The 27,500-nt window shown below is 49.9% G+C and overlaps 2 protein-coding genes across 2 annotated transcripts; both read right to left on the bottom strand.

Annotated features, from left to right (window-relative positions):
* Positions 1–3,474: 3,474 nt before the first annotated feature.
* Positions 3,475–14,959, bottom strand: LOC140120823 (epoxide hydrolase 1-like). Its single transcript, XM_072139785.1, has 9 exons — positions 14,829–14,959; positions 6,416–6,619; positions 5,968–6,149; positions 5,624–5,851; positions 5,242–5,371; positions 4,851–5,065; positions 4,433–4,541; positions 4,153–4,278; positions 3,475–3,738 (listed from the first exon to the last, which is right to left on the bottom strand). Exons 1-9 carry the CDS (start codon positions 14,855–14,857, stop codon positions 3,537–3,539), a joined length of 1,425 nt encoding a protein of 474 aa, XP_071995886.1. The 5' UTR covers positions 14,858–14,959; the 3' UTR covers positions 3,475–3,536.
* A 490-nt stretch (positions 14,960–15,449) lies between these two features.
* LOC140120822 (epoxide hydrolase 1-like) lies at positions 15,450–22,150 on the bottom strand. The gene is made up of 9 exons (XM_072139784.1): positions 21,992–22,150; positions 20,324–20,528; positions 19,876–20,056; positions 18,689–18,916; positions 18,307–18,436; positions 17,461–17,675; positions 17,027–17,135; positions 16,553–16,678; positions 15,450–15,703 (listed from the first exon to the last, which is right to left on the bottom strand). The coding sequence occupies exons 1-9, from the start codon at positions 22,018–22,020 to the stop codon at positions 15,502–15,504; spliced, it is 1,425 nt and encodes a 474-aa protein (XP_071995885.1). The 5' UTR covers positions 22,021–22,150; the 3' UTR covers positions 15,450–15,501.
* Positions 22,151–27,500: the final 5,350 nt, after the last annotated feature.

The following is a 27,500-nucleotide window of genomic DNA, read 5'->3' as shown; positions in this document are numbered from 1 at the left end:
GGTTACACCTTTGGTTCCCCTCTCGTGACTGTGGTTTTTCCCTAAAATTCCCCTCTCGTGGCTTCCCTTCTGGACCTCTATGTTCTGTGTCCAGTGTTCGGCGCAACCAAATCTTCATTGTCTAAAACTTGGCTATTTGTAAAAGAGTCAGGAAAAATAGAAGCTGAGATCAGAGGAGATGAATCTCAGGATCCGGAGGTAACGGATGAAGAATGTGAAGAGAAAAAGGCGTCAGACAAGAGGGAGGAGTGAGAAGGAAGCTTTAGATTTCATTGAGGATCTCAACACTAATGAGTGGGGTTTACAGTTCACTTCTAACATTACATCGAACTTCGCTGAATTCCTCGATGTCACAGTCTATCATGTTGATCAGAAGATTCTTACCAAAACCTTTTTTAAAGCTGTCGACAGTAATAGTTACCTGGACTTTACGAGCAACCATTTCAAAAAATGGAAAACAAATATACCTTTTGGTCAGTTCAAAAGAATAAGACGCAACTGCACCACTAATGATGATTATATTACACAAAGTACAGTCTTAAAAGACAGGTTTAAAGCCAAAGGCTACCCTCCCCCGCTCATCTCCTCCGCCTGCGCCAAGGCAGGCGCTCTCAGCCAAGACGAATGCCTGAAACCAAGCTTAAGAAAGACCGGAGAAGCTTTCAACCAAGCCAATTTTATCACCACTTACTCCAACGATGGTGGCAGAATTAAACGTATCCTTAAAAAACACTGGAATCTATTACTTCACGACCCATATCTCAAAAATAGTATCTCTGCCAATCCCACTATCACCTTTCGACGACCACTTTCTCTAAAAAATATCCTAGCACCTAGCCGTTTACGCACCTCCAAAAAAACCATATCTGACCTATCTTTTTTTCCAAAAGTTTTAGGCAGTTATAAATGTGGTCACAACCTCTGTAAGTGCTGCGAAACCATACACCACAAAAGGTCTACCTTTCAATCTAACACAACTGGGGAGGTGTTTGAAATCAAATATTTCCTTAACTGTAGCTCCAACTTTGTTATCTACTTGATCAAATGTACTTGCAAATTACAGTACATTGGCCGCACCATTCAACCACTAAGAGAACGTTTGAACAAACATCGGAGTAACATCACTAACGGCTTTCTCCTTCACAGTATTTCTAGACATGTGGCCCTATATCACAAACAAAATTATAGGGAATTTAGCATAACACCGATTGAACATGTGAGTCCTTCCACATCCCAGCGTTTCGATTATCTAAAGAAACGCGAAATGTACTGGATCTATAAACTCCAGTGTCTTATGCCGGCTGGTCTTAACGAGTCTCTGGAAAATGTCTTCTAAAAGACAAACACATCTTCATCATACCCCTGGTCATTTCAGTTTTTATCCTCTCAGCTATATTGTCTCTCGCATTACAATATATGGCCTCACTTTACATTAACGCACAACATTTCATAATGCTATGTATAATGTGTGTACATAATATCCAATTATTATTGTTATATGTGATCGTCATTGGTCGATCATGACTGCTCTTCATTCTTATAATACTATAATATTTTATCCTATTTTATTTATTTGTATCTCATGTGAGTATATTTTCTAAAGGACTCTGTTTAAATCATCATGTAATGTAATTATATGCACCCCTGTTGTCCTTTTATGTATTCCTTTATTCATTTATTAATCATTTACCAATGTATTCTTTTTACTTATATATCCTTTTATGTACCCCTGTTCTTACCTATATACCCCATCTTTCATCTACTATTGGAACATACAGATACATCCTTTTATTGTTTCGGCCTGCCATTTACCTACACGCGCAGTGCCGATGCTCCTATCACTTCTGTATAGATGCGCCGGAATATTTATCCTAGTGCGCGTGCGCCACTTTCTACTGGCACCGCTTCACATCCAGACGCCGGTGCGCATGCGCCAGCCCCCACCGCTCTACACGCAGGCGCCGGCGGTCCCAACCTTATAACAGGCTCACTCCGTGCGCGCCTGTTTAGCAGCTGACCGCCTGAGCTCTCTCTCAGCGCTACTGCTGTAAGTATTATCGGCTTCATCCTTCTCTCCATCATTACTATCATCTAGGGTTAATGTTCATACTCTCATCTATGTATTTTTCTCTTGTCCTCTGTTTCCCCATTTAGTTTAAGTGTCATTCCAACATCTCCATGTAAGTCCGTAATTATCTCCTATTTTCACTGTTACAATTATTTTGTTACAATTATAGATCTTGTTACAATTATCTGTTGCAACACTGTACCTCTCATGCCTTCCAGCCATCCTTTCTTTTATTTTGCCGCTCGTTCACCTCATCAATTTAATTCAATTCAATTTACCCACTTCCTTATGTATTTATTTATCAATTTATTATGCAACTTAATTCCACTCCGTCCCCTACTCTTTATATATTATGTCATCACTCCTTTCTCATCTGCTTCATTGGCTCCCCAGTGCAGCCCATTATTCTACTCAGATTGTAATCACTTAGTTAATTATGCCTTAGTCTCCCCCCCTTGTTTATGCATTCTTACTACCAATTTTCTTCTCCTTGGTCTCTACCATTATACATTTATATGTGTATATTATATATGTTTATATTATATATCTTTTACTACTGTGTATTCCTCTCACAATCATCCTTTGTATTAAAACTGTTTTATCCCTTCATGTATACAATTATACAATCTTGTGATATACGTTTTGTATTACACGAAGTATGAATTGTTTTTTATGATCTATTTGTACCCACATTCCCTATATATGTTTTTAGTGTATTTTATCTATTTTATTTATAATTATCTGTTTTGCTAGTTTTGGCCTGACGAAGGGGTCTCCCCGAAACGCGTTGCCTCTGGATATCACTACTACCAAATAAATCGTGTTAACTACTATACTTGGAGTTTTCTGTTTGGTTACAAGCGCACTTTCCCGGCCCCCTCCAACTTTTTCTATTTTGTTACATTTACTTTACGGTACCTTTGGCTACCGGTTTCGGAGCGCCCGAAAGTTGCTGCAGTAACCTAAGTTTTAAATCTCCGCACCACCAAGGATCCTCCCCTACATTGGTTATTATTACCGCTTGTACCCAAGTGGTCACCAGGTGAGCAACCAACTTTTCTCACCTGTATCGTTACACTTGTCTCTACGTTATTACGCGAGGCGCCGTCCTCCTCCGTTGTTGCTTTTGTCTCTCTTCCTCAAGAGGGAGGAGAGACCGAGGACCGGAGAGGAATAAGGGACACGTGAGGAGGCAGAGGTGAAAGACAACCCTGCTGACATGAAGACCATGTCGGAGATAGTGGAGGGACAGAGACGTCTCAGGGAGTCGGAGATCGGATGGTCCCAGGTCACAGCTTTTGTAAAGAAGAACATATCTGCCGTCTAGGAAGACATCTCGTACATCGGGGCCCAAGGCTTTAGGTCGCCCCTTTTATTTTAGGAAATAATTCAACATTTCACATCACTTGGTGTCACAGATTTTACTTCTGAAAGTGAATGGAGTAAAAATAGACAATGAGGGGAAGCTTTATTTTTTTTCCACTTTGGACACAAAGTTCTGGATGTTGCGGGCGAGAATCTCCGGCTCCTCCAAGGCGGCAAAAAGTCCTCCCCGCGGCATGAAGGTGTAAGTGACAATGTTCTTGTACTTCTCTTTGGCCAATACCTGGGGAACATGAAGGAGCTCCGAGGGGAAGGCAGCGATGCCAGTGGGGACATACACGGGGGTCCTGCACACAGAGGAGACAATGAATAATGTAGACTTGGACACTTACACACAGACGTAAAGTTATCAGGGACGGATAAGCCGTGAGCCCTGGGCGGTATCAACATTTTGGGCAACAACAAGTCTAATTTTTTAGTGAATTTCCTTCATATGGTCCTAAAATCAAGCTCTACAGGGCAGCATCAAACCTGGCGACTGGTGCAGGTGGTCAAGGGCCCTCTAGAAGCACTGGGCCCCAGGCGGCCGCCCAAACCACCTATGTAATAATCCGCTTCTAATAGTCATACACCTTCATGTATTTGGTGGTATGGAGTGTGATGCTCTATATTCTGCTACCAAGTTTACACCTTTGGCTCTGACTCTTCAGCCCACGAGACACGACCCGGGTCTCTACCAGCCGGGTCCATCCTGCATTTACCTCGCTGCTGGAGACGTTTCAAAGTCTCGAGTGAAATTTTCCTTGTAGAACCTCATTGAAGATGCGATGGATCCGGTTACCCAGTAAATCATCACATTCGTGAGAAGATCATCCATGGAGAATTTCCTACGATAGAAACATGACGAGTAGTCGGGGTTAGTCTGGTTTATGTTCTGTTTCCCAGTGGAGACTTGGTGGAAGGCTGCTTGAGTCACATTCACCTCTATGGCCCTCTCCCACCTAATCTACATGAATTTTATGTGTATCTCTTAGTTCTGACCTCTGCAGGCCTCCGTCCTCTAGTTTTCGGAATTCCGGATCTGTCCATGTAGAGAACTTCTCCAAAATGTAGGCAGCGAGTCCGGCCGGGGAGTCATTCAGAGCCGCGCCTGTGAGGGACGAGGAGGAGAACATCACATGGTCATATGTGGTGGGAGACCAGCTGTTGATGCATAACTACAACTCCCATCAGCTAGATGTCAGATGGAACAGGACACGTCAATTATTGTGGGAAATATACTTGTCGTGGTGATTCTACTATGGACCCAATCCTCCTCACACAGCTGAAGACTTGTTACCATCACAAAATTTCCTAACCTAAACTGGGTAACAAACCCTCAGCTGGACAAGTAGGACACATGTTACTGATGTTGAGCCTGGAGACTCTTTTGACCCCTCCCGTCTACTAGAATCTTTACCTACAGTGTCCGGTTTTGTAGCTTGGATATGGAGATACCCGGACTCCCGCAGGACGGCGTACACCGACTTCTCAAAGTACGGGAAGAAACGTTTGACGTCTTCTCTTGTGAGGCCGACGAGCCAGGGCAAGTGACGGCCCAGGAGAATACAGAGGAGCATCCGAAGTCCTCTGTTACTCATCAGCAGCAAATTGAGGTGCAGACCCTTCACCGCTCTGAGAAGAGGAGGCAGAACAAGACGTGAGGAGCATGACCAGTGCCGGAGGACCCGACAGGTGATAACTGATACAGTCTATATGGAAAGGGAAGCTCTACGACTCCCACAATGCACCACAGCAGCACATGAATTAGCAGACACTGAACATGCAAGGGGTGAGAGGTTAGGACTTACTCCGGTCTCATCTGGGACAAGGTTGTGGTGATGAGGCTTCCCCAGTCTCCTCCCTGCAGGTAGAACTGGCTGAATCCCAGGCGCAGCATCAGCTTGTAGAAGATACGGGCAGCGGCGACGGCGTCAAACCCTGAGGACAACATCAATATCACGTAAAAGAATTGGGTCCTCTCTTCTGTCAGGTCAGAGGTCACGGGTCCTATCAGTCACTTCCTTTATCTAAATTCATCATCCCTGGCACAATTACCTGGGTGTGACTCCGCCTTCTGAGACTCCCACCCCCATGACCCTTCCCCTGCTCAGCTTGCCCCTCCCCCACTTACCTTGCCCCCTTTCATTTACTTGGCCCCTCCCCCACCTACATAGCCCCTCCCCCACTTACCTTGCTTGTGAGGAGCTTCGGAGAAGCCATATCCTGGGATAGAGGGGCAGATGACCTCAAATGTGACCTTCGGGTCCAGTCCGTGCTTCCCGGGCTCTGTCAGCAGTGGGATTATACGGTAGAACTCATAGAAGGATCCGGGCCAGCCATGAACCAGGAGGAGGGGGACGGCCTTCTGTCCGGGGGGAAGATGTGGCGGCTTCACGTGGACAAAATGGACGTCCAGACCTACAGGAACCAGAGGAGAAGGTCCAAGAATCACTGACCTGTCACCTGTACAGCTGCAGAGCATCGTATGGGGGGGTCATATATATAAATCATTTGCCCCGCCCCAGAGGAGTCACCTTCGATGGTGGTCTTGTAGTGGGGGTATCTGTTGAGGGTCTCCACCTGCTTCCCCCAGTCGTACTCGCCCCTCCAGTAGGAGACAATCTTCTGGAGTTCTGTCCCTGGAAATCCATAATGGAACTGCGCCTCCTCCAGGGGGTTGACGTAGCGGGTCCGATCCAGACGCTGGTGGAGATCCAAGTTACTCCAAGCTGGAGTAACAATGCAGTGTAATAATCCCCTTCTCACAGCTGAGGGTTTGTTACATTATCACATGGACAGCCAATCCATGAGCTGGACACCTCAGAGAATCCTCCCCCCCCCCCCCTGAGCTTGTTACAATGTATCAGTCCGGAGTCCAGAAAATTATTTACTCTGGATACAATTGTAACAAACCCTCAGGTGTAAGAAGTGATCGCCGATGTGTCGGTGTTACAGAAGACCGTGACCCCTGACCCCGGTACCTTAATATCCTCCTCCGATGCCTCAATGTGGAAGGGTCTGACTCTGGCGTCCTCGTTCTTCTGGGGTCTCTCCCCGGACCCCCACCACCCATCCCCCATCTCTATGGTTTTCTTCCTGCGTCCACATAATAACCAGCAGAGCACAGCGCTGCCAACCCCGACCGGGACCAGAGCGCTGTGCGGCCAGTGGTCATTGAACGCCGACCTGCGGGAAGAGACGCACAATAAGAAATTACACACGTAGTGGCGTAACTAGGAGAGACAGGGCCCCCTAACAGACTACTGCATGGGGCCCCCCTTTTCCTCCTAAAAAATATACATATTAGTATACTCACAAATATAAATACACTCATGCACACACAGCATATACACACACATACAGTGCCATATGCAACATACTCACATACAGTGTATACAGACACCATATACACATCACAGATGCTGCATGTATACATCACACTATATGTTATATACATATTATGCTGGACATGTGCAGTACAATATAGATATAATGGTGCACATCTGCAACACCCCTGCCAATGCGCAAGGCAGAGATGTAGTTGCGAATAAGCCCCTTGTACCATTTAGTACATATAGAAGTAATTATGCAGCGGTAGATACTGCATGGATAGGCAAGGGATCACCTGACCAGGGATTAACAAAACCCTTAGTCAGGGGAGGAGTTGGAGGCCAGAGCTTTGCTAACGAGCATGAGGTCTGGAGTTCCGGAAACTTCTTAGAGCACAGTCTTTGGGAACCCGGTTCCTGACAGAGGAGCAGATCAACCACACACTAAGTGATTAGAGACAGCATGTGCCTCACACCTCTAGTGAGCTCACACAGAACAACCAGGACAAAGCTGCAGCTTCCATCATTGGACACAGCTACATCCTAGCCTGCCCCTGCATCCAGGATGGTGACCCAACTCCTGAGGTTCCTCTCCAAGATCACTCCAGTAACGCGACCATTCGTACGGAATTGTTTGGCTTGTTGATGCTGTTGGTTCGAATAAAGAACTGTAAGTTACTTTTATGCACAACGTTGCCTCCGTCTGGTCCCTGCTATGGCTGTATCACCATCAAGGGCGCCCCATCCATCTACCAGGGACACATACTACAGACTCTAAGGGCGGCCCAGGGAGAACCAGTACATCTACCTCTCCCTCTATATCATTTCTTGCACACACCACCTGCTGGAGACCTGCCAGGCTGTGGGACAGCCCTCTGGTCCCCATACCAAGCACCGTGACACTAGCGTGCCCAGGCCGCAACCGCCAGCCACTCCGGTATTCTGGGCCCCGACTGCCTCCAGGCTCCAGAGAGAAGCCTAGGCACTGGAGGGGGATGTTGCAAGTGGCGTCACGAACAGGATTTCTACTTCTGTGCCTTATGCTGGCACTATAGACTGTCCTTTATTGAAAATACTGTGCTGCCTAACCCTGCTGCCATCCGGTTTTAGGCCCAAGTGATTTTGTGCTTTTCAACATTGACTGTGTTACTGCATTGCCACGTGCTGTCGAGCATCGCTCCAGCACTCAGGAGGTTAATCCCTGCAAAAGAACTTTGTCAGCTCTTCTACATCCGGCTCTGCAGTGCCTGAAGCATTTACCTCAGGAGGTTGTGGCGCAGCAAGGAGCTTCAACCCGCCAAAATCCCCAATGGCGGGAAGTCCCAGTGACTCAGCAAGCTCCGCCCAGGCACGAATGGCGCAAACCCCGCCTGCTGTGGTGCAGAGGAAAAAGAAGCCTGCCACAGCCCTTGGCGGGAAGGACATAGACTCCATCCCCTGGCGCAAGTGGACTTCCTGCCACATCTCATCGCAAGAGGAGAATTTCTGTGGACATACCTGCCAGCAGTGACGGAGCGCCATGGACTACCCGGGCAATATCTGCTGCCTCTACCAGCTACCATGCTGGTGACCTGGGAGTCCCCGATTCCTGCTCCATAGCCAGCTCCTGGGCCTACTGCAGCCAAAGACATCCTCACCGCTCCCGATGCTATTGGCGACCAACCAGCTGTTCCTGCTCCTGTTACGGCACCGGGCCTGCATCGGAGAAGAAGCATGCAACACCAGCACCCCCGCAGCCTCGGGGCCAAGGTGAGGCCCTCCACCAGTATCTCAGAGATGCTGTCTCTGATCAGCGACGACGAGAGAAGGAGGCCCAGCGATTCAAGCCTGTGATACCACAAGCGGTGACCCACGTGAGTGCCCCATCTACTGTGATTGTTAGCACAGGTCCCAACGCTATCCATGGGCCAGGCCTGGTCCAGTGGAGTATCCCGGCCGCCTCTCCCACCGCAAGTGTGAACGGATCCCGTGGGTGCTCTGTGTTTCACACCGGGCAGCCGCCTACCAGTGGGTGATGACCCGGCCCCAGAAGATTTGGAGCTGAAAGGAGCCGCTACCTTCCATGGTCCTCGGCTCTGTTGAGCCACCGGCTGGAGCAGCCGACACCACAGGGGATAGCGCCTCTCTCCCTGAATGTGAGGACAAGGAGCCTGCAGTTCCTCAAACCGCCACCGGGTGTCCCCAGCCGGCTCTTGTTGCTGATTCTCTGCAAGGTCCTGATCTGCTCCCGGATCCTGCACTTCTTCAAACAGAAGACAACTCAGATGATGGGTAATCCCTGATGGGCTATAGCCCTAACAGGTAACTATCTGGATTGTATATATGTGCGTTACTATTGCTACTTCCAGTTGGGCTGAGCGCCCATCTACCTCATAGAGCCAGAGACTTTCCTGGGACTCTTCCCCATTTTATTATCCAGTCAAGAGACTTTCCTTGAACTGTCTACCATTGTTATATGCTATGTTAGCACCAACACGGAGATCTCTATGGAGGACTCTGTCCCTCTACATAACTACAAGCTTCGTAAGTTATGGTAGTCTATAAACCGTGGGTCTTTAGGGGACCGGGGGTGTACAACCTAGAAACACCTAGATGCTATACACACAGGGTAAGACCGTCAGATGGCAGGTAAAGTGTACTGTATGTATTGCATGTATCTAAATGTATTATTTTTTGTCGCCAAGGAAGAAGAGTTTTCAAACAAATGGTCAGGCCTTGGTGCAAGGAGTGGATTACAGGACTTGACACCACACAGGTAGATGAACAAAGACAAGACACAGGGTAGGAGTTCAGAGTGTAATTACCCAGAGTAGGGTCCTTACTAAATCTACGCTGGGTAGTTTCTGTCTGTGGGTGGAGCTTATGTGTATATTACTGACATCTACTCTGATTGGGTATTTCTGTGTAGTGTTTACTAATGTAAATATTTTAATATTCATATTCTGTGTTTACTGTTCACAACTAGAGATAAGTGAACGTGATGTTCGCATACGGGTTTGGCCGCCTGACATGGACTTATTGCCGGATTGGTGGCCAAACAGTCAATCTGGCTATTGAATGCCACTAGCAGCTAGCCATGTCAGCTGGACAATCACAGCCCTGGCTAGTAGCTAGTGCCATTAATTTATGAGATTGACTGTTTGGGCACTAATCCAGGAATACGTCCGGGTCAGGCAGCCAAACCCAAACGCAGAATCTGAACGTGGACATCAAGTTTGCTCATCTCTATTCAGAAGATCTGGTGGTAATCAGGATGTCCAGCCGGCTGGCAGCCCAGAGCTTTCCAGAAGCGGACTCCAACAATGAATAGAAGTGGTTCGGCCCTCGGGCTTGGTCTCTCTCCCAATATATATAGGATCTGACAAGAGCTGAGCTGTGACATAGCAGAGCCAAGAGGGCTCCAGACTAAGTACAGGGACTGCCCCAGGTGTGTGGGAGGATTACCATCAGCCAGGAGCGTCCACCATGACCCCCCAGCTCGGCCTCATCCTGAAGACCCCTCACCTCCTGGGCTGTATGTCCCGATTATCCTTATCCAGCTCTGCCGATCGAGATACAACAACCAAATGAGAAACCCAAAAAGAAATTAAAAGTCAAAGGAATATGAGAGAATATTGTGCAGAGGATCATCCAGAGTCATGTATCACCATCAAGGGCGCCCCATCCATCTACCAGGGACAAATACTACAGACTCTAAGGGCGGCCCAGGGAGAACCAGTACATCTACCTCTCCCTCTATATCATTTCTTGCACACACCACCTGCTGGAGACCTGCCAGGCTGTGGGACAGCCCTCTGGTCCCCATACCAAGCACCGTGACACTAGCGTGCCCAGGCCGCAACCGCCAGCCACTCCGGTATTCTGGGCCCCGACTGCCTCCAGGCTCCAGAGAGAAGCCTAGGCACTGGAGGGGGATGTTGCAAGTGGCGTCACGAACAGGATTTCTACTTCTGTGCCTTATGCTGGCACTATAGACTGTCCTTTATTGAAAATACTGTGCTGCCTAACCCTGCTGCCATCCGGTTTTAGGCCCAAGTGATTTTGTGCTTTTCAACATTGACTGTGTTACTGCATTGCCACGTGCTGTCGAGCATCGCTCCAGCACTCAGGAGGTTAATCCCTGCAAAAGAACTTTGTCAGCTCTTCTACATCCGGCTCTGCAGTGCCTGAAGCATTTACCTCAGGAGGTTGTGGCGCAGCAAGGAGCTTCAACCCGCCAAAATCCCCAATGGCGGGAAGTCCCAGTGACTCAGCAAGCTCCGCCCAGGCACGAATGGCGCAAACCCCGCCTGCTGTGGTGCAGAGGAAAAAGAAGCCTGCCACAGCCCTTGGCGGGAAGGACATAGACTCCATCCCCTGGTGCAAGTGGACTTCCTGCCACATCTCATCGCAAGAGGAGAATTTCTGTGGACATACCTGCCAGCAGTGACGGAGCGCCATGGACTACCCGGGCAATATCTGCTGCCTCTACCAGCTACCATGCTGGTGACCTGGGAGTCCCCGATTCCTGCTCCATAGCCAGCTCCTGGGCCTACTGCAGCCAAAGACATCCTCACCGCTCCCGATGCTATTGGCGACCAACCAGCTGTTCCTGCTCCTGTTACGGCACCGGGCCTGCATCGGAGAAGAAGCATGCAACACCAGCACCCCCGCAGCCTCGGGGCCAAGGTGAGGCCCTCCACCAGTATCTCAGAGATGCTGTCTCTGATCAGCGACGACAAGAGAAGGAGGCCCAGCGATTCAAGCCTGTGATACCACAAGCGGTGACCCACGTGAGTGCCCCATCTACTGTGATTGTTAGCACAGGTCCCAACGCTATCCATGGGCCAGGCCTGGTCCAGTGGAGTATCCCGGCCGCCTCTCCCACCGCAAGTGTGAACGGATCCCGTGGGTGCTCTGTGTTTCACACCGGGCAGCCGCCTACCAGTGGGTGATGACCCGGCCCCAGAAGATTTGGAGCTGAAAGGAGCCGCTACCTTCCATGGTCCTCGGCTCTGTTGAGCCACCGGCTGGAGCAGCCGACACCACAGGGGATAGCGCCTCTCTCCCTGAATGTGAGGACAAGGAGCCTGCAGTTCCTCAAACCGCCACCGGGTGTCCCCAGCCGGCTCTTGTTGCTGATTCTCTGCAAGGTCCTGATCTGCTCCCGGATCCTGCACTTCTTCAAACAGAAGACAACTCAGATGATGGGTAATCCCTGATGGGCTGTAGCCCTAACAGGTAACTATCTGGATTGTATATATGTGCGTTACTATTGCTACTTCCAGTTGGGCTGAGCGCCCATCTACCTCATAGAGCCAGAGACTTTCCTGGGACTCTTCCCCGTTTTATTATCCAGTCAAGAGACTTTCCTTGAACTGTCTACCATTGTTATATGCTATGTTAGCACCAACACGGAGATCTCTATGGAGGACTCTGTCCCTCTACATAACTACAAGCTTCGTAAGTTATGGTAGTCTATAAACCGTGGGTCTTTAGGGGACCGGGGGTGTACAACCTAGAAACACCTAGATGCTATACACACAGGGTAAGACCGTCAGACGGCAGGTAAAGTGTACTGTATGTATTGCATGTATCTAAATGTATTATTTTTTGTCGCCAAGGAAGAAGAGTTTTCAAACAAATGGTCAGGCCTTGGTGCAAGGAGTGGATTACAGGACTTGACACCACACCTTTCCCTACTACACAGTTGGTTTAAGGGCGTTAGCTACCAACTGTCACATTCACTGTATTTTGTGTATCCAGTCCAACACCAACCCAGGTGCCTGTCTCCACCTTACATCAGCCTCCCCCTCCATTATTTCTTGCACACACCACCTGCTGGAGATCTGCCAGGCTGTGGGACAGCCCTCCGGTCCCCATACCAAGCACCGTGACATCAGCGTGCCTAGGCCGCAACCGCCAGCCACTCCGGTATTCTGGGCCCTGGCTGCCTCCAGCCCCCAAGAAAAGGCTAGGCGCCGGTAGGGAATGTTGCACATCCTCCATTCTTTATTGTGTCAGGTGGGATGACGGGGCCCCCTGACACTGTGGGCCCCATAGCAGCTGCCATGGCTGCTACTGCTGTAGTTTCGCCCTTGGACACATGTGGTATCCAGAACCGTTGTGTATGGGATCTCCCTGGATTTCCGTGGGTTCTATAGATGGGTTGCAAATAACAGAGCAATGGTGGCCCGATCCACAAGTATAACCCCCATCAGACAGCAGGTGCAAGCTCACAGGTAGATGAACAAAGACAAGACACAGGGTAGGAGTTCAGAGTGTAATTACCCAGAGTAGGGTCCTTACTAAATCTACGCTGGGTAGTTTCTGTCTGTGGGTGGAGCTTATGTGTATATTACTGACATCTACTCTGATTGGGTATTTCTGTGTAGTGTTTACTAATGTAAATATTTTAATATTCATATTCTGTGTTTACTGTTCACAACTAGAGATAAGTGAACGTGATGTTCGCATACGGGTTTGGCCGCCTGACCTGGACTTATTGCCGGATTGGTGGCCAAACAGTCAATCTGGCTATTGAATGCCACTAGCAGCTAGCCATGTCAGCTGGACAATCACAGCCCTGGCTAGTAGCTAGTGCCATTAATTTATGAGATTGACTGTTTGGGCACTAATCCAGGAATACGTCCGGGTCAGGCAGCCAAACCCAAACGCAGAATCTGAACGTGGACATCAAGTTTGCTCATCTCTATTCAGAAGATCTGGTGGTAATCAGGATGTCCAGCCGGCTGGCAGCCCAGAGCTTTCCAGAAGCGGACTCCAACAATGAATAGAAGTGGTTCGGCCCTCGGGCTTGGTCTCTCTCCCAATATATATAGGATCTGACAAGAGCTGAGCTGTGACGTAGCAGTGCCAAGAGGGCTCCAGACTAAGTACTGGGACTGCCCCAGGTGTGTGGGAGGATGACCATCAGCCAGGAGCGTCCGCCATGACCCCCCAGCTCGGCCTCATCCTGAAGACCCCTCACCTCCTGGGATGTATGTCCTGATTATCCTTATCCAGCTCTGCCGATCGAGATACAACAACCAAATGAGAAACCCAAAAAGAAATAAAAAGTCAAAGGAATATGAGAGAATATTGTGCAGAGGATCATCCAGAGTCATGGTACCAGAAGTGATCAGGGTGAGGCGCAGCGAAGTCACACAAACCGCAGGAGCAATCGCTGGCAAAGATCCCGAGTCCGGTCCAACCACCCCTCCCGTGTCTGACTACAGAGACAGATTACATAGTAACCTTAAAGGGACGGCGTCCATCCTGGCTACAACAATGAGGCCACCCGTAGATGTACACGGGGTCCCGAGGGGTTAGAGCCTTGTCCCGAATCTCTATAACAAGATGCATGGAAGCTCAGCAGCACAAGCGATGTATCCCACGCGTCACGGCTTCCGTTACTTGTTCAAGCTTCTGCAACCGTTACACTGTGCATCCAAATGGCTGAAAGTCATGGATACAGTAATTATCTTCCCTCGGGGGATGTGAGAGTGCAGATCTATCATAGGATTCACTTGTGACCTGTAAGCAAACACTGCACGGCGCTGGATGTCCATGTGACAGTCATGGCGTCTGCCGCGTGTGATGTCACAGGGCGATCCTGTCCCTGCCTAATGTCACCATCATTACATGTGATGTCACAGGGCGATCCTGTCCCTGCCTAATGTCACTGTCATTACATGTGATGTCACAGGGCGATCCTGTCCCTGCCTAATGTTACATAATAAGCTCTTGGAGAAGTCATGTGCACAGGCTTCACTCACTCTCCCCCTGCACTGTCCATGACTATCACAGATGACTGTGTGTTATTTGTTACATTGTCTATTTCTATTATTGTCACTTGGATACAATCAGATTCCACAGAAAAAGAGGAGAAATCTGTGAACTCCAGGGATTTCCAGCCTCCTGCGACATCACAGTGATATATCCTGCAGATCATTGCTCCCTCTGCCTCTGGAGCAGTACACTGCAGATTATTACACCACACCAGAGTATTACTGCGGCTTCCTGAGCGATACAGAGAGAAATCTCCTGCAGACTATGAGATGGACAGGAGGACACCGGCCCCTCACCTGCAGGTCTCCAGCACCGGCCTCCACATCTTCCTGCTCCTCTCCGGGGACTTGGTGCTGGTTCTCTGGTTTGGGAGCGTCTCCTCCTCCTCCTCCTGTGTGTGCACTCACAATCCCCGAGTTATGAAATCTCCTGGCAAAGTACAAAGTGATAGACGAAGTGCCAAACCAGTGTTATCTTAAAGGGCTAGGCACAGGTTTAATAGTGGCCGATACCAGAGAGTAATAGATTGTATCCACCCCTGTACAGTCTCCTCTCCCCGGGGTGTAATGGCTGATAACAGAAAGTAATAGATTGTATCCCCCCCTGTACAGTCTCCTCTCCCCGGGGTGTAATGGCTGATAACAGAGAGTAATAGATTGTATCCCCCCCTGTACAGTCTCCTCTCCCCGGGGTGTAATGGCTGATAACAGAAAGTAATAGATTGTATCCCCCCCTGTACAGTCTCCTCTCCCCGGGGTGTAATGGCTGATAACAGAGAGTAATAGATTGTATCCCCCCCTGTACAGTCTCCTCTCCCCGGGGTGTAATGGCTGATAACAGAGAGTAATAGTGTGTATTCTCCGGGGTCGGGGGTCGGTGACCTTTGCCCTGTTAGGATACATAGTGTCAGACAGGGGTCAGTGATGGAGATCTCTTTATTACAGCCGGTAACGTGGAGGGTCCGGGGTGTCACTTCTTCTCCACTTTGGACACAAAGTTCTGGATGTCGCGGGCGAGAAGTTCCGGCTCCTCGAAGGCGGCAAAGTGTCCTCCCCGGGGCATCAGGGTGTAAGTGACGATGTTCTTGTACTTATCCTGAGCCAAGACCCGGGGAGTGTGAGAGAGCTCCGAGGGGAAGGCCGCCACTCCGGTGGGGACATACACGGGGGTCCTGCACACAGAGGAGACAGGGTGTCACATCCCATAATATCACAGAGCAGGGGCATAGAGCCGCTATAACCTGGGGATCTCCTGTATATAATGATATATGTACAGCCGGTATAACCTGGGGATCTCCTGTATATAGTGATATATGTACAGCCGCTATAACCTGGGGATCTCCTGTATATAATGATATATGTACAGCCGGTATAACCTGGGGATCTCCTGTATATAGTGATATATGTACAGCCGGTATAACCTGGGGATCTCCTGTATATAATGATATATGTACAGCTGGTATAACCTGGGGATCCCCTGTATATAGTGATATATGTACAGCCGGTATAACCTGGGGATCTCCTGTATATAATGATATATGTACAGCCGGTATAACCTGGGGATCTCCTGTATATAATGATATATGTACAGCCGGTATAACCTGGGGATCTCCTGTATATAATGATATATGTACAGCCGGTATAACCTGGGGATCTCCTGTATATAATGATATATGTACAGCCGGTATAACCTGGGGATCTCCTGTATATAATGATATATGTACAGCAGGTATAACCTGGGTATCCCCTGTATATAGTGATATATGTACAGCCGGTATAACCTGGGGATCTCCTGTATATAATGATATATGTACAGCCGGTATAACCTGGGGATCTCCTGTATATAATGATATATGTACAGCCGGTATAACCTGGGGATCTCCTGTATATAATGATATATGTACAGCCGGTATAACCTGGGGATCTCCTGTATATAATGGTATATGTACAGCCGGTATAACCTGGGGATCTCCTGTATATAATGATATATGTACAGCCGGTATAACCTGGGGATCACTTACTTTGCTGCTGGAGAAGTTTGGGATTCTCTGGTTAGATTCTCTTTGTAGAACCTCATTGAGGATGCGATGGATCCGGTCACCCAGTAGATCATCACGTTGGTGAGAAGATCATCCATGGAGAATTTCCTGGGATAGAAATAGGACAAGCGGTCAGCGATTTCCTCTCCTCAGGCAGAACAGTATCATGGGGCTGTGGCAGGATAAATGTGGCGCACGGTGAGCACCGGACGCTCCTGTAGTCTACAAGCAGTTTACACTAGAGAGAACCTGCAAAGTGCGACAGAAAACTGGCGCAAGGTCCGTAGAAAATGAGCCCCACTGGGTTTTTCAGCAGGCCATAAAATGTGACTGCTCAATGTGTTCAGTTACAGTGACATCTGGTGGTCAGTAAGGAAACTGCAGCCCTGATTACTTGTGACTCTCCAGCCTGTGATATGGTCTATAGAATAGTTTTGCGTTTCTCTTATTTCTGACCTCTGCAGGCCTCCGTCCTCTAGTTTTCGGAACTCCGGATCTGTCCATGTAGAGAACTTCTCCAAAATGTAGGCAGCGAGTCCGGCCGGGGAGTCATTCAGAGCCGCGCCTGCGAGGGACGAGGAAGAGAACATCACATGGTCATATGTGGTGGACAACAAGTGGTCTCCAGCCCACCTGCTGCACAACTACTACTCCCAGCATGCCGGGAAATCTTGTAGTGATCAGGACTTGCTGGGAGTTGTAGTTTTTCAACCACTGGTTACAAGAAGGACGTGTTCTCCCCCTGGTGGAAATCCAGAGCAGACACTTTTGTTACAATGTATCAGGGAATGGGAGGGTTCGGATACTTTGTAACATTGTATCAGCCGGACATTAACCCCTCGCTGCCCCTGACGTGCAGGAGACTCCTGTGTGATCGCTTCCCTCCTTACCTACAGTGTCCGGCTTTGTGGCTTGGATATGGAGGTATCCCGTCTCCCGCAGGATGGCGTACACCGACTTCTCAAAGTACGGGAAGAGGCGTCTGACGTCTTCTCTTGTGAGGCCCACGAGCCAGGGGAAGTAGCGGCCCACCAGGAGACACAGCAGCATCTTCAGTCCTCCTCTACTTATAAAGATTAGATTGAGGTGCAGACCCTTCACCGCCCTGAAGAGGAGGCAGAGCAAGACGTGAGGAGCATGACCAATCAGGAGATGACTGATACAGTCTACATCCCCCACAATGCACTACAGCAGGACATGCCTTATACAGACACTGAACATGTAGGAGGTGACAATGAGAGGTTATTCCCAAATTGGATTTATATGTTCATGTGCAGTATATTCCCTGCCGGTATATTTTTATGTACAGTGTACTCCCTGCCGGTATATTTTCATGTACAGTGTATCCCCTGCCGGTATATTTTCACGTGAGGTGTACTCCCTGCCGGTATATTGTCACATGCGGTGTGCTCCCTGCCGGTATATTATCATGTGCGGTGTACTCCCTGCCGGTATATTTTCATGTGAGGTGTACTCCTTGCCGGTATATTGTCACATGCGGTGTACTCCCTGCCGGTATATTTTCATGTGAGTTGTATTCCCTGCTGGTATATTTTCACGTGAGGTGTATTCCCTGCCGGTATATATTCATATATATTTGGATCCAAGTATTTTTCCCAGATTTTTCCTGATCAGAATGGCATCATCATCATCATCAGCGAGATTGTATGATCCAAGTCTAACAGCGGAGGTGACAGTACTACTACTCCCAGCAGCCCCTGTCAGTGGTGACTTACTCCGGTCTCATCTGGGACAAGGTTGTGGTGATGAGGCTTCCCCAGTCTCCTCCCTGCAGGTAGAACTGGCTGAATCCCAGACGTAGCATCAGCTTGTAGAAGATACGGGCAGCGGCGACGGCGTCAAACCCTGAGGATGACATCAATATAACGTAAAAGAATCGGGTCCTCTCTTCTGCGAGGTCAGAGGTCACGGGTCCTATCAGTCACTTCCTTTATCTAGAATCATCTCCACTGGCACAGTTACCCGGGTGTAACTCCGCCTTCTGAGACTCCCACCCCCATGACCCCTCCCCTGCTCAGCTTGCCCCTCCCCCACTTACCTTGCCCCCTTTCATTAACCTGGCCCCTCCTCCACATACATAGCCCCTCCCCCGCTTACCTTGCTTGTGAGGAGCTTCGGAGAAGCCATATCCTGGGATAGAAGGGCAGATGACCTCGAATGTGACCTTCGGGTCCAGTCCGTGCTTCCCGGGCTCTGTCAGCAGTGGGATTATACGGTAGAACTCATAGAAGGATCCGGGCCAGCCATGAACCAGGAGGAGGGGGACGGCCTTCTGTCCGGGGGGAAGATGTGGCGGCTTCACGTGGACAAAATGGACGTCCAGACCTACAGGAACCAGAGGAGAAGGTCCAAGAATCACTGACCCGTCACCTGTACAGCCGCAGAGCATCGCAGGGGGGGTCTTATGGTTAGGACACCCCCCTGCACTAGGTATAGTATACGGCAGTAATAAATGATTATAATATTATGTATCTGTAGGGTAAATACTGGAACCTGTGTAGTGTCTGTAATATAATATAATGTACAATGTGGGGGAATAGATGAGGAAATCCCCTCAGGGCAGGTCGTGCGGCCCCAGGTGGAAGCTGCTGCCGACATCGGGGGCCTCAGAGACTCTGAGCGGGAAATCTCAGACCTCTACTGACTAATGACCCACAATCCTCCAGTCAGTCCCAGGAGTGGGGAGATACCCCGGGCTCATAGTACCACAGCCACGCGTGGTCTACAAACCTGCTGGGGCGCGGCCAGAACCGATGGCGCCTCCATGTCCTGCTGTTGAGGACTTCTCATCCGTCGTCGGTTTAGGAAGTTTCTTGTTACATTTCCCAAAGTGGGAGAAACTAGGACTGTCCAACACGTGGATCATCATGTGCCTCACTCACACTCACCTTCCAGGGGTGGTGCAGCCCCAAACCTGGTAAGTGAGACGTGTTGTACCCCTCGGTGTGTTACATGTATCTCCAGTCTGTGTGTGGTGCCAGTGGGCGGCTCTTCTTTCTCATTGTCTGTGTATGCGCTGCCTGGGCTGATTTCTGGCCCTATATAATCCTGACTGGGCTTATACCTGATGAGAGCGGGGGGCAGATCTCCTGTGCTGACAGGGGTCCTGGGGATAGTGATGGGGTCTCTCATATAGTCAGGGTCACGAGGGAGTGTTGTGTCACACTGGAGGTCACCAGGGTCACTTACTGTGACCCCTGACCCTGTGCATCCAGGGGGTGTCTGGGAAGCTGATGGTCACATGTGTATAATATAAATCATTTGCCCCGCCCTGGAGGAGTCACCTTCGATGGTGGTCTTGTAGTGGGGGTATCTGTTGAGGGTCTCCACCTGCTTCCCCCAGTCGTACTCGCCCCTCCAGTAGGAGACAATCTTCTGGAGTTCTGTCCCTGGAAATCCATAATGGAACTGCGCCTCCTCCAGGGGGGTGACGTAGCGGGTCCGATCCAGGCGCTGGTGGAGATCCTGGGGGCCGACACGGGTTAGTAACAATGCAGTGTAATAATCCCCTTCTCACAGCTGAGGGTTTGTTACATTATCACATGGACAGCCAATCCATGAGCTGGACACCTCACAGAATCCTCCCCCCCCCCCCCTGAGCTTGTTACAATGTATCAGTCCGGAGTCCAGAAAATTATTTACACTGGATACAATTGTAACAAACCCTCAGCTGTAAGAAGTGATCGCCGATGTGTCGGTGTTACAGAAGACCGTGACCCCTGACCCCGGTACCTTAATATCCTCCTCCGATGCCTCAATGTGGAAGGGTCTGACTCTGGCGTCCTCGTTCTTCTGGGGTCTCTCCCCGGACCCCCACCACCCATCCCCCATCTCTATGGTTTTCTTCCTGCGTCCACATAATAACCAGCAGAGCACAGCGCCGCCAACCCCGACCGGGACCAGAGCGCTGTGCGGCCAGTGGTCATTGAACGCCGACCTGCGGGAAGAGACGCACAATAAGAAACGGATCGGACAGAACCTGCAACACGCGGGATGTTCTGTGTATGAGGAGGGACGGTAAGTGACCCCCGGGGCTTCTGTGCTGGTTCTGATCCAGTATGAAGTGTCTGATAACCCAGAAAAGTCCTGACCCAATGCAGCGCAGGGAAAGTAAGTGACCCCTTATATGTCATGAATATATTCAGTAATGTACCTACCCGCGGAGCGCACAGTAATGTACCTACCTGCAGAGCGCACAGTAATGTACCTACCCGCGGAGCGCACAGTAATGTACCTACCCGCAGAGCGCACAGTAATGTACCTACCCGCGGAGCGCACAGTAATGTACCTACCTGCGGAGCGCACAGTAATGTACCTACCTGCGGAGCGCACAGTAATGTACCTACCTGCGGAGCGCACAGTAATGTACCTACCTGCGGAGCGCACAGTAATGTACCTACCTGCAGAGCGCACAGTAATGTACCTACCCGCGGAGCGCACACTAAGGTACCTACCTGCAGAGCGCACACTAAGGTACCTACCCGCGGAGCGCACAGTAATGTACCTACCTGCGGAGCGCACAGTAATGTACCTACCTGCGGAGCGCACAGTAATGTACCTACCTGCAGAGCGCACAGTAATGTACCTACCTGCAGAGCGCACAGTAATGTACCTACCTGCGGAGCGCACAGTAATGTACCTACCCGCAGAGCGCACAGTAATGTACCTACCCGCAGAGCGCACAGTAATGTACCTACCCGCAGAGCGCACAGTAATGTACCTACCTGCAGAGCGCACAGTAATGTACCTACCTGCAGAGCGCACAGTAATGTACCTACCCGCGGAGCGCACAGTAATGTACCTACCTGCAGAGCGCACAGTAATGTACCTACCCGCAGAGCGCACAGTAATGTACCTACCTGCAGAGCGCACAGTAATGTACCTACCTGCAGAGCGCACAGTAATGTACCTACCCGCAGAGCGCACAGTAATGTACCTACCTGCTACCTGTTGTGACACTTGTGTCGTGACTATTTTTAACGTTTCTTTAGCAACTGGTGAATTGCGCCATTACTGTAGAGCTGCGATTTCTCGTTGCTTTCATGTGACACAATCTTCACGTCGCTGCGTCGCCGGAACGTTCCTGATATCATTGAGCTCAGGGTTCACTTACTTTCCTGTGCTGAGCGCTCAGTACACGTCCTGCTCTGCACTGCGTGTTATTCGTTACTGTGTGTCAGGAATCACCGGAGAAATCCAGAGGCTTCACTAAGATACATAGTGATATGCTCTGCAGATTATTACACCACTTGTCTCTGCAGCACATTGCTCTTCCCTCCACTTCCTGGCAGCTATAGTGAAATATTCTGCAGACTATCTCTTATTGTTCTCATATCCAGACCCCTGGCGCCGCACAGGACCCCCATAGTGACTAGCAGCCCAATGTTGGGGTCCCCTCACCTGCCGTTCTCCAGCACTTGTCTCCACATGTTCCTGTCTGAGGACTTTGTGCTGGTTCTGTGGGTCGGGAGCGTCTCCTCCTCTTCCTCCTCCTCCTTTGGGGTTTATTCTCACAATCTCCACCTTGTGTAATCCGACAACAGGCGGAACTAGGAATCTCTTAAAGGGCCAAACCCACATGGAAGAGAATAAAGTCCCTGCAAGTCCCAGATACTATTCCATTAACAATCACACCAGTCTCCTCTCCCCGGGATGTAATGGCTGATAACAGGGAGCAATAGATTGTATTATCTGCATTGCTGAGTGTTACTCATTGTGCATCCAAAAAGCAGGAAATTTCACTAAAGGCAGAACCGGATCACATTACAGTATAATAAAGGGATCTATCAGCAGGTGTAATCATACCTCACACTGCTGTGCTCTGTGCTCTCTGCAGCCAGTGTTATGTACTGTCCCTGGAGAGATTTGGAGACCTCACACTGCTGTGCTCTGTGCTCTCTGCAGCCAGTGTTATGTATTGTCCCTGGAGAGATGTGTAATCAGACCTCACACTGCTGTGCTCTGTGTACTCTACAGCCAGTGTTATGTAATGTCCCTGGAGAGATGTGTGATCAGACCTCACACTGCTGTGCTCTGTGCTCTCTGCAGCCAGTGTTATGTATTGTCCCTGGAGAGATGTGTAATCAGACCTCACACTGCTGTGCTCTGTGCTCTCTGCAGCCAGTGTTATGTATTGTCCCTGGAGAGATGTGTAATCAGACCTCACACTGCTGTGCTCTGTGCTCTCTGCAGCCAGTGTTATGTATTGTCCCTGGAGAGATGTGTAATCAGACCTCACACTGCTGTGCTCTGTGCTCTCTGCAGCCAGTGTTATGTATTGTTCCTGGAGAGATGTGTAATCAGACCTCACACTGCTGTGCTCTGTGCTCTCTGCAGCCAGTGTTATGTACTGTCCCTGGAGAGATGTGTAATCATACCTCACAGTGCTGTGCTCTGTGCTCTCTGCAGCCAGTGTTATGTATTGTCCCTGGAGAGATGTGTAATCAGACATCACACTGCTGTGCTCTGTGCTCCCTGCAGCCAGTGTTATGTATTGTCCCTGGAGAGATGTGTAATCATACCTCACACTGCTGTGCTCTGTGCTCTCTGCAGCCAGTGTTATGTACTGTCCCTGGAGAGATGTGTAATCAGACCTCACACTGCTGTGCTCTGTGCTCTCTGCAGCCAGTGTTATGTATTGTCCCTGGAGAGATGTGTAATCAGACCTCACACTGCTGTGCTCTGTGCTCTCTGCAGCCAGTGTCATGTATTGTCCCTGGAGAGATGTGTAATCAGACCTCACACTGCTGTGCTCTGTGCTCCCTGCAGCCAGTGTTATGTACTGTCCCTGGAGAGATGTGTAATCAGACCTCACACTGCTGTGCTCTGTGCTCTCTGCAGCCAGTGTTATGTATTGTCCCTGGAGAGATGTGTAATCAGACCTCACACTGCTGTGCTCTGTGCTCCCTGCAGCCAGTGTTATGTACTGTCCCTGGAGAGATGTGTAATCAGACCTCACACTGCTGTGCTCTGTGCTCTCTGCAGCCAGTGTTATGTACTGTCCCTGGAGAGATGTGTAATCAGACCTCACACTGCTGTGCTCTGTGCTCTCTGCAGCCAGTGTTATGTACTGTCCCTGGAGAGATGTGTAATCAGACCTCACACTGCTGTGCTCTGTGCTCTCTGCAGCCAGTGTTATGTACTGTCCCTGGAGAGATGTGTAATCATACCTCACAGTGCTGTGCTCTGTGCTCTCTGCAGCCAGTGTTATGTATTGTCCCTGGAGAGATGTGTAATCAGACATCACACTGCTGTGCTCTGTGCTCCCTGCAGCCAGTGTTATGTATTGTCCCTGGAGAGATGTGTAATCATACCTCACACTGCTGTGCTATGTGCTCTCTGCAGCCAGTGTTATGTATTGTCCCTGGAGAGATGTGTAATCAGACCTCACACTGCTGTGCTCTGTGCTCTCTGCAGCCAGTGTTATGTACTGTCCCTGGAGAGATGTGTAATCAGACCTCACACTGCTGTGCTCTGTGCTCTCTGCAGCCAGTGTTATGTATTGTCCCTGGAGAGATGTGTAATCAGACCTCACACTGCTGTGCTCTGTGCTCTCTGCAGCCAGTGTCATGTATTGTCCCTGGAGAGATGTGTAATCAGACCTCACACTGCTGTGCTCTGTGCTCCCTGCAGCCAGTGTTATGTACTGTCCCTGGAGAGATGTGTAATCAGACCTCACACTGCTGTGCTCTGTGCTCTCTGCAGCCAGTGTTATGTATTGTCCCTGGAGAGATGTGTAATCAGACCTCACACTGCTGTGCTCTGTGCTCCCTGCAGCCAGTGTTATGTACTGTCCCTGGAGAGATGTGTAATCAGACCTCACACTGCTGTGCTCTGTGCTCTCTGCAGCCAGTGTTATGTACTGTCCCTGGAGAGATGTGTAATCAGACCTCACACTGCTGTGCTCTGTGCTCTCTGCAGCCAGTGTCATGTATTGTCCCTGGAGAGATGTGTAATCAGACCTCACACTGCTGTGCTCTGTGCTTCCTGCAGCCAGTGTTATGTACTGTCCCTGGAGAGATGTGTAATCATACCTCACACTGCTGTGCTCTGTGCTCTCTGCAGCCAGTGTTATGTATTGTCCCTGGAGAGATGTGTAATCAGACCTCACACTGCTGTGCTCTGTGCTCCCTGCAGCCAGTGTTATGTACTGTCCCTGGAGAGATGTGTAATCAGACCTCACACTGCTGTGCTCTGTGCTCTCTGCAGCCAGTGTTATGTACTGTCCCTGGAGAGATGTGTAATCAGACCTCACACTGCTGTGCTCTGTGCTCTCTGCAGCCAGTGTTATGTATTGTCCCTGGAGAGATGTGTAATCAGACCTCACACTGCTGTGCTCTGTGCTCTCTGCAGCCAGTGTTATGTACTGTCCCTGGAGAGATGTGTAATCAGACCTCACACTGCTGTGCTCTGTGCTCTCTGCAGCCAGTGTTATGTACTGTCCCTGGAGAGATGTGTAATCAGACCTCACACTGCTGTGCTCTGTGCTCTCTGCAGCCAGTGTTATGTATTGTCCCTGGAGAGATGTGTAATCAGACCTCACACTGCTGTGCTCTGTGCTCCCTGCAGCCAGTGTTATGTACTGTCCCTGGAGAGATGTGTAATCAGACCTCACACTGCTGTGCTCTGTGCTCTCTGCAGCCAGTGTTATGTACTGTCCCTGGAGAGATGTGTAATCAGACCTCACACTGCTGTGCTCTGTGCTCTCTGCAGCCAGTGTCATGTATTGTCCCTGGAGAGATGTGTAATCAGACCTCACACTGCTGTGCTCTGTGCTTCCTGCAGCCAGTGTTATGTACTGTCCCTGGAGAGATGTGTAATCATACCTCACACTGCTGTGCTCTGTGCTCTCTGCAGCCAGTGTTATGTATTGTCCCTGGAGAGATGTGTAATCAGACCTCACACTGCTGTGCTCTGTGCTCCCTGCAGCCAGTGTTATGTACTGTCCCTGGAGAGATGTGTAATCAGACCTCACACTGCTGTGCTCTGTGCTCTCTGCAGCCAGTGTTATGTACTGTCCCTGGAGAGATGTGTAATCAGACCTCACACTGCTGTGCTCTGTGCTCTCTGCAGCCAGTGTTATGTATTGTCCCTGGAGAGATGTGTAATCAGACCTCACACTGCTGTGCCCTGTGCTCTCTGCAGCCAGTGTTATGTACTGTCCCTGGAGAGATGTGTAATCAGACCTCACACTGCTGTGCTCTGTGCTCTCTGCAGCCAGTGTTATGTACTGTCCCTGGAGAGATGTGTAATCAGACCTCACACTGCTGTGCTCTGTGCTCTCTGCAGCCAGTGTTATGTATTGTCCCTGGAGAGATGTGTAATCAGACCTCACACTGCTGTGCTCTGTGCTCTCTGCAGCCAGTGTTATGTACTGTCCCTGGAGAGATGTGTAATCAGACCTCACACTGCTGTGCTCTGTGCTCTCTACAGCCAGTGTTATGTATTGTCCCTGGAGAGATGTGTAATCAGACCTCACACTGCTGTGCTCTGTGCTCTCTGCAGCTAGTGTTATGTATTGTCCCTGGAGAGATGTGTAATCAGACCTCACACTGCTGTGCTCTGTGCTCTCTGCAGCTAGTGTTATGTACTGTCCCTGGAGAGATGTGTAATCAGACCTCACACTGCTGTGCTCTGTGCTCTCTGCAGCCAGTGTTATGTATTGTCCCTGGAGAGATGTGTAATCAGACCTCACACTGCTGTGCTCTGTGCTCTCTGTAGCCAGTGTTATGTACTGTCCCTGGAGAGATGTGTAATCAGACCTCACACTGCTGTGCTAAGCTCTTTGTACTAAATTGCTCCTCCCCTATTAAGGTAACCCTTTCCTCACCTGGCTCTTTTACACTTTGTTGTTGCTGTTTATACATTTCCAGAGACATGTGGGGCTTATTATCTGTGGGACATTTTGGGCTTTCCGGGGGCGCAGTGTTATATGTGCTCAGCCCCTGCCTCCAGGCCCCGGTCGGGGATGTTGCACACAAATAATTTAGTGACACCATTTATTTTGTGTGAATTCATTTTCCCCGGAATCTCCTCGCGGGTCACACAATGTTCTGTTATTGTAGGGAATGAAGTCTGTGGATATGGAATGTATTGTGTGCAGGATAATATCTGCTCTGTATTCTGTGTCTTTACAGGACACCGTCTCCTATTCTATCTAGAAAATATCTACCAAATAACACAACCTGGGGATCTCCTGGAAATGCAACATCCCCCACTGGGGCCTGGAGGCAGCCGGGGCCCAGAATACCGGAGTGGCTGGCGGTTGTGGCCTAGGGCACGCTGATGTCACGGTGCTTGGTATGGGGACCGGAGGGCTGTCCTACAGCCTGGCAGCTCTCCAGCAGGTGATGTGTGCAAGAAATACGGAGGGAGAGGCTGTGGTACTGGTCCCTGGGACAACCCCTGAGTGTCTGTAATATATGTCCCTGGGTAATGGATGGGAAGCCCGTGGTGGTTACAGCCGTATCCAGGGATCAGACGGAGGCAACGCTGTACAAATCAACTCACGGTTCTTTATTCAACTTCAAACAGCAGGCAACGGCCAAACTTCAGCAGAGCTGGAAGGTTGTACACAGCCTGGCAGTAGCTTCAGGCTGGGCTGGTAAAGATGGAGCTGAGTTCAGATAGTGGACTTCTGCTCTGGGGCTTAGTCTCCTGACTTTCCCAGGGTGTCAGGCAGTGGCCGGAGACACCTCTGCTTCCTGGTAGTGGGTCTGGATGGTGGACCTCTGCTCTGGGGCTTAGTCTCCTGACTTGCCCAGGGTGTCAGGCAGTGGCCGGAGACACCTCTGCTTCCTGGTAGTGGGTCTGGATGGTGGACCTCTGCTCTGGGGTTTAGTCTCCTGACTTGTCCAGGGTGTCAGGCAGTGGCCAGAGACACTTCTGCTTCCTGGTAGTGGTTCTGGAT

This window comes from Engystomops pustulosus, chromosome 3, assembly GCF_040894005.1.
Source record: "Engystomops pustulosus chromosome 3, aEngPut4.maternal, whole genome shotgun sequence".
Classification (NCBI taxonomy): Eukaryota; Metazoa; Chordata; class Amphibia; order Anura; family Leptodactylidae; genus Engystomops; species Engystomops pustulosus.
The sequence above is the reverse complement of the archived record's forward strand: the minus strand, read 5'-3'. Positions and strand labels throughout refer to the sequence as shown.